At 34.2% G+C, this 11,817-nt stretch overlaps 1 protein-coding gene and 1 long non-coding RNA gene across 3 annotated transcripts; one reads left to right on the top strand and one right to left on the bottom strand.

Moving 5' to 3' along the window:
• Window positions 1-4,075: 4,075 nt before the first annotated feature.
• On the top strand, window positions 4,076-8,048 carry LOC101173970 (myelin-associated glycoprotein). 2 transcript variants are annotated; one of them, XM_004078060.5, is made up of 11 exons: window positions 4,076-4,201; window positions 5,012-5,093; window positions 5,191-5,571; window positions 5,663-5,959; window positions 6,073-6,172; window positions 6,252-6,287; window positions 6,379-6,411; window positions 6,532-6,561; window positions 6,762-6,824; window positions 6,919-6,946; window positions 7,022-8,048. In XM_004078060.5, the coding sequence occupies exons 2-11, from the start codon at window positions 5,048-5,050 to the stop codon at window positions 7,079-7,081; spliced, it is 1,074 nt and encodes a 357-aa protein (XP_004078108.2). In that variant the 5' UTR covers window positions 4,076-4,201; window positions 5,012-5,047; the 3' UTR covers window positions 7,082-8,048. The 2 variants fall into 2 exon arrangements, with proteins under 2 accessions (XP_004078108.2, XP_011483405.1); XM_011485103.4 differs by having other exon boundaries at window positions 4,088-4,201; window positions 4,996-5,093.
• A 601-nt stretch (window positions 8,049-8,649) lies between these two features.
• LOC101172272 (uncharacterized) lies at window positions 8,650-10,580 on the bottom strand. The gene is made up of 2 exons (XR_177508.3): window positions 10,528-10,580; window positions 8,650-10,402 (listed from the first exon to the last, which is right to left on the bottom strand). It is a non-coding gene; the product is annotated as an uncharacterized LOC101172272 (long non-coding RNA).
• Between the last annotated feature and the right edge of the window lie 1,237 nt (window positions 10,581-11,817).

Genomic DNA, 11,817 nt, shown 5'->3' with positions numbered 1-11,817 from the left:
TTTCATATAGTAACAGGTATGGGGTGTTTAATGTCTCTGTGGACATAGATTGGTAGCACAGTATATTGTTTGTATACATTTTTTATTCAGTTATTTATTTATTTGTATTTTTTATTTATTCATTTTTTATTTATTAATTTTCTCTTTGTCATTGTGGTTTTGAATTGTGTAATTGTATTCTTGAAACGTTTGTTTTTCCTTATTTGAAAAATGTCTAAATAAATCATGCATAAATAAAAGAAACCTAATCTGAAAATAAAAATCATTTCCCTTTTGTGTTATATGACTGGTTAAGTTTCCGTTCCAATTTTTTCAAAGCCTTGTACGACATTACTCAGAAAATCTAACGTTGGTGAAGTGCTGCGATACATCAGATGAGTCTGTCTGCTTTCTATTGAATATGGCTTGCATTTTTGTCTTAAAAGACACAAAAAACCCACAATAAAAAATGATGGTAATGGTATTTTCCACCAGCGTCACTCAACACCTTTTAAACCTGTAACATGAGTAAAAAAATCTACCTTGTGATGAAAAACATCAAATGATGGAGATAATTGTAACACATTTGCACATTTGCATCTGAGGAGTTTGCATGCATGGATTTTTTACGGGGACTCCCGCTTCCTCCCACTGTCCAAAAACATGCTTCATAGGTCATTGGTTAATCTAAATTGCTCCTAGGTCCTAGTGTGCATGGGTGTGTGATTGTGGCCGTCCAACAGACTGGCGATCTGTCTTGGGTGTCCCCTGCCATCACATCAGTGGCCGGGATAGGCTCCAGCAGCCCTGTGACCCTGAAAGGGAACAAACTGATTAGAAGATGAAAGAATATATTTCTAAACCACATTATTAATTAGATGCTAAAGTCGTAGAATGAGTGATTAGAAATGTTTTAATTTCTTCCTCGGTCTGTATTCTTCATTTACAAATCAGAGTAAAAAAAAAGTTTTAGAGTGACTAAAATTATTGTAAAACATAAAAACCTTTGTTAAAGTTTTGTGGTGGTTCAAATTTGCTTTATTTTTGTATAATACTTTTTTAAAATCATATTGACATTTTACATACATACATAGTTACATACATAGAACATAAAGCAGTTTAAGCTTAAATGAGTAAAAAAAAAAAGAATTTAATTGAAAGGGGAACGCAGTTTGCACAGCAATGTAAACATCTGTATCTTCACAATCTCCTTATATGTATACAAATAATTGCGAAATAGGTTATTTAAGGGTGTGGCTGATAAGAATATGAGAGAGAAGTATACTGCACAAATCAAACAGCGTTATGCCATTTCAGCAAACAACTTCCCTTTGAAAAATATTTACGTTTACCGGACAAGTGTTCCAGCAGAGGCCGCCAAAAAACCATAAACATTCCATCATCACCCTTTTAGCCTTTCCATTGGTAGGATTTTGAAAACCACACTACTTTGCACTACTGAGTTACAGTGGGAGGTTCCTCTTTAATGCAGTTAAATACATTTTAATGCTAATAACAGTTTACAAAGTAATAGACTTGTTCTTATCTGGTAGTTTGTTTGAGGGTGGCAACATGAACTGATCCAGATCTTTGTACAATTTGCATTTCAGAAAACGAAGAAGCTTTATCACAGACTCATGGTCCATTTTCAACAATAAACACAAAAAAACCAAAAGACTTAAGGATAAAAATAGTACAATGACAAAAGTATAAAACCCATGAAATAAAAGTTTAAAAACAATAAAATAACTAAGTATTCTTAAACGTAAAAAAAAATTAAAACACCTACTGACTAGAAAACCTAAAAATTTATTAAAGACGACCGTACCAAAACCTCATAAAACCTAATAAAAAGGGGGCTGGTATCTAAAAGTGCTGTACCATACTGTACATTGATGAGTTAAAATAATTTTATTTGAAGAGTTATGACGATAAATAAAACCATAGATAAAATGTCTTAACCCTTGTGCTATCCTAGGCACTTTAACATTGGGAGTTAGGTCATCTAGACCCACTAGACAGTGTTCTGAACCTTTTTTCTTCAATGATTTGTGATCTTCACTGGTGTCCATGGATTACATGAAATCTTTCCACCTTTAACCACCTTTGTCATGGTAGGGAGAACACGTCAATGTTAGGTTGGGGTCATCTAAGATAGCACAAGGGTTAATACAGCTCGGAGAGTATTAACTCTTACACCAGCAAACGAACTGCTTGCGCTGCACCAACATGGCTGTTTAATAAAATCCTTAGGGCATCGTTATAGGCAACCTGTAGCTTCCTTGTGCTGGATGCCCTATAATTTGTCCACAGGTGGGCAGTACACAGTGGTATGCAGTAAGTTTTGAATCTGAGGATTTTCAGATTTTCAGAACATGAATAAAACCTGCGTGCAAGCACGTTTGCCTGAGCATATAAAATGCACTGGTCTGTGGATATCATCGTCATCTGTAAGTATATCGTTGATGATATGACCAAGATATTTTACTTTGTGACAGACATCAAGCTCAGAATCAGAAAGTTTAAAAGCAGGAAAATTCAATACAACATAATCCCTTGTACGACAAATCATGATCGCATTTTTACTGGAATTTTATAAAATATCATTCTTAAAACCAAATTTGGAACAGATGTTAATAAAAGTTGTTGCAATCAGGAACTGCCGAGGCTAAAAACAATTAAATCATCTGCATACATCAGAAGATTTAGTTTAAAACCACCAACCATACAACCGGTATTACAGGCATCCAGATCTATGTACGGTACAAGTTAAAAAGAAGTGGGATAAGACCTCCCTGTCTTACCCCAATGGTCATACCAAACGGGGAAGAGACACCTGATCCCCACCTAACCATAATTTTCTGATGGGCATACCAGAAGGCTAGTGGTCCTAATATACCAGGATACACCCCGATTTTTCATTTTCATAGAAATTATGATGTGATTTACTTTGTCGAAGGCTTTAGATGCATCTATAAAACAAACAAGTACAGATGAATGATCTTGTATGAACTTATTAACAATTACTTTTGGTGCAAAAATGCAAATGTGTCTCCCATGTGGAGCTTCAAAACCAAACTGATTATCAGCAGATAAGACAAAATCATTAATTGTTTGAGATTAAAATAATTTCAAATACCTTTAAGAGGACATTGGTTAATGCCATAGGTATTGGCGATGCAGTCAAGCTTCCCTGTCTTGTTTTTATAACAGGCACCATCAATACAGATATCATCGAGTTAGGTAATACCCCATGAGTTAAAAAGCCAGTAAAACAAATGACAAGAAGCCGAAAAATCCTCGGGCTGGCCTATTTAAGATACTTACTGGTAATGTGATCTGGGCCACATGATTTGTTATCCCTAAGCACCTTGATGGCATCAGACAGATGGTGTGAGGTTACTCCAATGCTTACTTTACTCCGTCCCTCTATTTTAAATGCTTCACTTTTAACACAATAGAGTAAGGTGAAGTAATGCTGTCTCCAGAGCTCTGCTTTGTTGTCTGCACCTAATACGCCTTCAATCGTGCCTGGTAAAAAGACGTCTGACAAGGTTTCACCTCCTTCCAGAAGTCAAATAATTGTTGTTTAACAGTTTTTTGGTCATCGGGTCTACCCTTATGTTCTGCTTATTCTTACATATAAAGCGAGCATATTTATAACGTGCGTTAGTCTTTTTTTTTTTTTGTGTTCAAAAACTGTCCCTTGTCCAAGTTTTCTAAAGTCTTAGATCTAAAGTCTTTTCTAAGAGAGAAGTTTAAGATTTTTGGGCAATTCCATTAACGGTCCATGTAAGTTCAGGTTAATGGTTTGCCATAAAGGTGACTCATGGCATCCTCTCTTGTTTATGTAAGACAATAAAGCAGTTTTTCACAACAGTTGCCTAGAAAGAGTGAGCAGATTGTATAGAATTTTTACAAAAAGATTCATATTAATGTCTTTGCATATATTACGTTTCATATCCCTCTTTTTGTTGGGTGTTCACAGGTCAAATCTAAAAAAAATTCTAAATACAGTGCTTTTTCCAAATATGAGCAAAGCTGTGGGGAGACCACACCTTTTCTTTCTGCACTAGTAACTTCGCTGTCCCTCCATCTGCTTTCACTTTATCCACATCCGTACTTCAACCGCCAAATATGCGTTTGACATGTTGTCATTCTGAAGGGGGTTCCTGTGGAGAAAGCAGCAGCTTTTGAGAGGACGGCAGCTTCAGGAGTTGAGGTTTGTTGCCAAATTATTTTCATATATATTTATATGTATATATATTATGTGTACATTTACACATGTATATTTCCAGTACTGTTTAACCCATGATAAAAAAAAACTTTGCTAAAATTGTATTATAATTTTTGATTTATGCAAATATACACATTTTTTAAACCTCTTTCTAAAACTCTAAAGCCTTTGCTACCTTTGAAAAATATTTGCTTTTTACTTGGAAGACTTTTTAATGTGTAAACTTTTAAATTAAAATAAAATATGAAAATATGTCATCAAGCAGACGACTCTTACCTAACATAGCACAATTAAAATAACATTTAGGCGTTTTTTTGTTTTGTTTACAGCTTAGTGACTTGTTTATAGTTGCTAACTTGCTTTCCTTCTTTTCTCTCTATTGAAACAAAAAAGGAACTAGAAAAAGCAGCACCTATTAATAGTTATGTTATTCTTTTCAGTTGTGGTTGTTGGGAGTAAGACCCATTTATCATTGCTGCAGGAAAGCTGTAAGCTTCTAGCATTTTTATTTATTATATCGTTGCTTATTTCAATATATGCCAATTATTATTGAGCTGGCAGATAAACTGAATTAGTTAAAAAGTATAATGAAACATGAAATAATCTTGAATGCACACTGATGAAACCATGTTAAAACTTTGAAAACAGACTGACCAGATTGGTTAAGATTCACTAGCACAGCTGTTAGTCTATGTTTTGTACTGATGGCAGATTGTCCTTTTAATTGCCTTGAAGAAAAAAAACACAAATTATGATTTAATTGGTCTGCATTGATGCAGGTTTTATTTTCTGAAGCTTGTTATAGTGGAGTCTACCACATCAACACGAAGAATGGACAAACTTGATAAAACTCTGATCAGTTCACTGCTTTTGGCAGGTAAACAACTTATCACTTCTTCAATTTCTGTCATTTTGAAACTAGGTTTCTAATCTTTTTTTGATCTTTCCTTTCATCTTCTATAAATCTTATTCAGGTCTATTTAGCATTGCTTTTAGCGACACCTGGAAGGCAACTGTCACAGAGCGTCTGGATGCCCTGGTAACCTCCTGCGTTGTGGTGCCCTGTTCTTTTAGCCATCCTGGAAAACCCCTACCATCTTCCAAACTCCGAGGCATCTGGCATATTTCCACAAAAAGAGAGGACGTGGTCTTCAATGAGGATCACACAAGGATCTTGGACGAGTACAAAGGTCGAACAAGGATGCTCGGGCTACTTGGTCAGAACAACTGCACCTTAGAAATAAACGATGTGAAAGATCACGACAATGGCCCTTTTTGTTTCCGGATCGAACTAGTGAAGTCAGAGGGAGAGAAGTTTTCCTTTGTCGAAGACTGTGTTGACCTCACAATGCAACGTATGAAAACAACTTTATTGCTTTTTTTTCTACAACACTTCATACGTTTAACTAACCTGTTTTTTTTATTTTTGTTTTTTTACATTAATAGATTCCCCTCCAGAAATCCAACTATACCCGTCAACGACAGCATTAGAAGGAAAAGCTTACACAGCTACTTGCAAAGTCCGCCACACCTGCCCATCATTCATGCCTAAACTGTCTTGGAGTCGGGGAAAAGCAGATCAGATTTTAGAGAGGCATGAACAGCTGTCCCCTGGAAACTGGATGATGGAGTCTGTCCTAACTTTTATTCTTGAAGAGAAAGATGATCACAGTGAGCTGAACTGCACAGCTGTATTTCACGGAGGAAAGACAACTACAAAAACCTTACATCTTTATATAAAGCGTAAGACTTGTTCTGTGTATTCTTTTTCCTTCCTCTCCAAATTGTATTACAATTGTCAATATATGTCCACATTTGCAGAGCCTGTTAGCCTCACACTTAAACTCTACTTGTAGGTGCAGCAAACTACAAGAACATCATCATTCCAATTGTTGTGTTGATTGTGACTGCTGGAGTCATTGGATTGGTCTCAGCTTTAATTGTGAAAAAATACAAGTACGTAAATCAAATGTGGAATAAAAACATAGACTTAGAAATATCTCAATCTTAACGTTTTGTTTTTTTTCTTTCAAAGACAACGTATTATTGAGCTCCAGAGTCAGGAGGGGAGGTAAGCGATGCTGTGAAGTCATTTCAATAAAAGTGAATGATTTTTTTTTTTTTTATATTTCACAAAGATTAAAGTGTCATTTAAATTTTAGCGTTTGGAATCGGATGTCCAGACTCTCCCGAAGGTGAATCACGCATACACAAAAAGACACACACACTTCTACTTTTACAAAATGTGTTTCTTTATAGAAATCTTGTTAACAACTAGCAGTATACTTACTTTTTTTTTTCAATAACAATTTCAGGTTTCGATCGAATGCCCCACCATCCAGGAGGTAATTGATGTTTAAGAAGTTTTGAATTCTTAAAATAGAAGTAACACAAGATTTTCATGTGTGGAGATGCTATAGTTTGAATATTTGAATAATAGTTATAACAAGTCTACATCACACATTTTAAAAAAAATGTTTGGTTTTGTATATCCAGTAGCTTTAAAACATTTTATAATAACTATTTATTTTGTCTGTTTTAACAGTAGACAAAGAGGAAACGTTGCTGAACAGAAAATCTTCAAAGCTCGTGTACCTTCCCCCAAAAGGTACTTAATTTATAAGGAAGTCATTACCACGTTTTGGTTGATCATGTCTAACGGATTTCTTATTTTCTCCCTTGTTGCTGTTAATGGATTTTAGCCAACCGAAAAGCAACAACTACCAAGAGGTATGTAAGCATTACAATGTAAATTATCAATTTGTGTGACTTGAATGTGTTTTATTTGATCTTTGACTTTAACAGGACCATGACGACGACGACTACCAAAACACAGCGGACCTCAACATTTACGGAAACGTGTGAGGACCAACTTTGCAGAAGCAACTTCAAAACAATCACAATTATCTGATGAAATTATAATAACTTTTATGTAAAAATTCAATTTTAGCAATGCTCAATTTACTATAAAAAAGTGCTTTAATTAATACATAGCTGTGTGATAAACTGTAATGTGAATTTTAATTTTCATTTTTTTGGGCGGGTGATTTTATGATTATTTTATAGCTTTTTTTTTCTTTTTTTATTTACAGAACATGTATATTGAAAAAAATTATTGCAAAATAGTAAAACAATTTTTCAGGCTGAGAAAAAAAAATCTTCCTTTGAAACTATTAAATTGTAAAAACTTAAAGATGTACATTTTGTTTTAGCCTTTAATATCAGGGTGTCGATGAAGCTTCTCATTAATCCACATGACGTTTTGGAGTTGAATCACATTATCTGGACTTAAGGTCTTCATGATAGATAAAGCCACTTGGATGAGTGGTGAAACATTTAAAAAAAAGAAGACTTTGAGTCCCGATGCCAGTATTTAACTTTAAGACATCAATTTCCTTTTATAACTAAAAAAATCTAAACATGTGGGAGAAGAGTTTCAGTTAGATGATCACCTGCCCCAAAACAAAATCACTTACATCAGTGTGCACTGGCTGTAACATATTGAAATTAAATGTACTGAAACATTTTTCAAAAGGATTATGTTTTAAAAATCAAAGGAGAACTGGATGAAGATGGATAAGTGTGGACAAGATATTTGAAACAAGTTAAAAATACTACGTTTAAGTGGTACTTTATCTAACTGCAATTTTTATGAAAGTTGATGAGTTTACAAAGTTTGTTGATGTTTGCCTTTGATCCATTGCAATCATACAAAGAAGGACTTGTTTTTTTCTCATTTTTTTATCATTCTGTTCATGTGATTATTACAGGTGCTTTTAAAGTCAGAGTGAAGTTGATTCTTTATTCAATAAATCCGTTGCACTATGAGAAACAGTGATGGTGTTTTGTTTTTTGAAAATCTAGTAAAGGACTGACCTTTCTGTTATTTCCTTTTTCTTTTTCAAGGAAATGTTTTTTTTATTTCTTTCCAGTGAAAGTTTGCATGCGTCTATTTAATCTTGTCTGAAACATTTGCATAATTTCTCTTCCTCTATTTGGTGAAGATAACGGTCTTAGAATACATTTCTGAGCAAAAGTATTTTTAATTTGAGTTTTACTGGTTTTCCAGTTTTTTATGCTGATGACGTGATAGAGTGTATCTAAAGTTGAGCGGATTCTGATTAGTAGTTTTGTTTTTCTGTGGAGTTTTCTAGGCAATAGGTCTTCCTGCTCTTAAAGTTTTCAAGTTTTTTTTTGTACCCAAACATTAGTAAACAACAGTTTATGTGCAGAATTAGTATAAAAATGAAATTACTGTCTTTTTAGTTCCTTTTTTTATTAACAAACCCACTGTGTGGGCAGATTTCCCTCAAACGTCTGTCTGTTAGACCAAGTCAAGCAGAACCACCCACACAGTTTTAGTTCAAAGTGTTTAAAACTCTTGAGTATAACTTGTGAAGATTCTTTAGTCAAAAGAAAAAGTCTCACAAATGAAAAAAACAGACAATGAAATTTATTAAATTGTTGTCAAAATGACTTACTCATTAGCATTTAGGGAACTTTAATGTCTTGGAAAGCACCATGGATAAAGTAACTGAAGTTTTACAATCTACAGAGAGATATAACAGAGTAAAATTGCATTTGTAGTAGAATGTTGTAACATCAGTGCTTCAGCTAGTGACATTCTGTTTTTAGGGTTATATTGAGGCATGTGTCCAACCCAAGTGGATGTTTCTGGAAATTTGGTTTAACAAGGTGAGAATAATACTTATATTACTGTTTTTCCAAGTACAGTGATGATCTGCTGGCCAGTTTAGTTTCACATCCCTAAAAAAAAAAAAAAGATTCTAATCGAATCCACTTCTGGTTTAACCTATTTGACAAGTCTTTAGGAAAAAAATGCAGATTATTTTCCATGTAACTAAAGTTTCCAGAGGACATAAAACTGCGTAAGAAGTGCATTAAGGGACCTTTTTGTCACATATTTACTGATTTCGTGTCAAACACCCTCTTTCCTTGTGCTGCTTTCATGTGTGATGGTAAATGACCAAAAAAATTCAATAACAGTCTTTATGTTGCTCTAATATTTATACTTTGTGGATGAACAAAAAGACAAAAAGTGATTAAAAATGTAGGCCCTTTACACAAGGATGTTTCAAATATTATATACATATTAGACTCTTTCTGTAAAACAACACAACTCACACAGGTCCTCATGAATTATTATTGATATGCTTTGATTTGTAAAAACATTGGGCCAAAGTACGAAATCCACCTATACTCAAAGCAACTTTTATTGTTCAAGGTTATTTATTGTTTTTGATTTTTCATTTTGATTTTCTTTAGTTTCTGACTTTTAAACTACTTTTACTTGTTTTTATTTGACCTCTTTTAATATTTAGTTTATCGTCTCAAGCATTTCTTGATAAACATTAAAGCTTCTAACAAATTATGACTCATTTTTACTTAACAAAATGTGTAACTTTTTTAAATGTGTTTTTTCTAAAAATGTTGAGATTAAGAAGAAATTGAGGCATTTGTTTGATTAGAAAAGTGGAGAATGTACTCCATCCCGATGGGGGATATTTAAAAACACACACAAACATGAAAAAAAAAATTACATTTATACATTTATATTCATCATGTCAATAAAGTTGAAAGAAATGATCAAACTGGAAACAAACACTTGTATTCATAAATGTAGTTATTTCATCTTATTTCTTCATGGTTAGTGCCTCAAGTTAATAAAAAAGGAAGAGGATTCACTCTCCATTTGGAATGTGGTTCTATTTTTTTTGTTCTCACTTACAAGGGAAAAAAAGGAGGGCCCAAGCAGATGCTTTTTTGTAGCAGACAACTCAGGCAACAGCATCAAAGTGACAAAATGAAGAATCCCATCTGTCGCCATTTTCTTGCTGAATCAATGCAGGGATCACACTGTCCGGTGAGAGTCATTCATGAGTTCTGATCACCAGTAAAAGAAGGATTTAACATATTGTTTGCATACATGTGGAAATCTCCCATCTTTTGATCAGCCAGGTCCATGTAAGGCATGCTGCGATTGAAGTGCAATTTCTTCATGGATGAACTTTGTTTCCTGTTGATGCTCCAGAGCTCCTCTTTATATTTAGTCAGAAGGTCCTCCAGCTTGACTGTGTCCTCCTTCTGCTGTCCCCAGGACTTTTTCTTGAGAGTATCAGCAACGTAGTTGGCGGATGCCAAGTTTCCCATTGTGAAAAATATGAACTGCAGATAAAGATTTTTTTAAATCAAAGAGGAAAAAATATCAGTGAATGACTTTTATATATAAAGTGATCAAACATGACTGTAATATGGAATAAGCAATTCATAGAAATTGCGATTTACTGTACCTGGAAGTTTCCAATGGTGTCCTGTCTTGCTGACACTTAAGATCTAGTGCTGAGAAAACAGTGGGGAACCTGGTTAATTTAAGACATTCTGGTTGGCCAACAGAGGAAGTGAGGTGTCCAACATGAAAGGAAAAAATAATTAAATCAGGCAAAGTTTATTGGAAAACAGTCAACTGTTGGTGAACAGTCCAGATTAAACTTAAGATCGATGCTGCTAATCAGCAATCAAGCAGTTTCCTGCTTCATTCAATGGCGCTGATGGGATTTGAATAGGTCAATAACAAAGAGCGTTTTAAATGTCAACAGGTTTCAGGTTAAATCAATGATATGAAAATACAGGAGTGGGAAGCAGAGGAGGGATTTAAATGTTCCATTCATTCGTTTCATTATTTTCAAAGTAATTTCATGCTTTGGTAATTGTTTTTTTCCCCTTCAATCTACTTTTTTCTACCAGTAAATATAGTGGAAAGAAAAAGAATACCCAAAGTCTGGAAACCCCATAAGACTTTTTACAACTTTCTTCATGCTTTTAGCCCTGCATAAATCCATGAATACTGGCTTTATTTTGTCATTTTATTAGTTTTGTTTGAGCAGAGGCCTGTAGAATACGATGTCCAGACTCTCCCGAAGGTGAAACATACACATACACAACACACTCAGAAAATTTCACCTTAAAAAATGTGTTTCTATGAAGAAATCATGATTTTAACTATCCAATACACAACGGCCATAATGAGGTATAGAACGTGTTTTGTTTGACCTTTGACTGCCACAGAACCCAACTGACTACCAGAACAGTAGACACCCCTGAGGGATTCTTCGTTTTTTTCCCCAGAACCTGTTTTTTTTTTGTGTTTTTTCCCCACGTAGAAGAAGAGTCTAATGGCAGGGATGCCCAGTTTAGCCTAGTCTATTTAGTTTAGTTAAGCTATTACCCAGAATTCTGTAACTTCATATTCTTTAATTTAATTTAATGTTTATTGTACAATTACCGATATGAAGCCCGTTGAGACGACTATCGTTGTAATATTGGGCTGGTTAGATAAACTGCATTGAAAAAAAGCATGCCTCAGCATTTACAGAAACATGAGGAGCAACTCTGCAGAAGCAACTTCAAAATAAACACAATAATTGAGCATAGCTAATATAGAATTGTTTTTACTATTATTAATTTTATTTTAGCTATGCTAGAAAATATTTTTTAAGCTATGCTAAAATAATTGTGCTTATTTTGAATTTGCTTCTGCAAAGCTGCGTTTCCCATTTCCGTAAATTCTCTTTTAGCAATGC

This window comes from Oryzias latipes, chromosome 16, assembly GCF_053564925.1.
Source record: "Oryzias latipes strain Hd-rR chromosome 16, Olatipes_Hd-rR_3.1".
Classification (NCBI taxonomy): domain Eukaryota; kingdom Metazoa; phylum Chordata; class Actinopteri; order Beloniformes; family Adrianichthyidae; genus Oryzias; species Oryzias latipes.
This window is presented reverse-complemented; position numbering and strand designations above follow the sequence as displayed.

Coding starts and splice junctions, on each gene's coding strand:
- LOC101173970 (XM_004078060.5), top strand. CDS start 5,048: ATGGACAAACTTGATAAAACTCTGATCAGTTCACTGCTTTTGGCAG. Junction 6,288..6,378: donor CTCCAGAGTCAGGAGGGGAG/GTAAGCGATGCT, acceptor TTTAAATTTTAG/CGTTTGGAATCGGATGTCCA. Junction 6,825..6,918: donor CGTGTACCTTCCCCCAAAAG/GTACTTAATTTA, acceptor AATGGATTTTAG/CCAACCGAAAAGCAACAACT.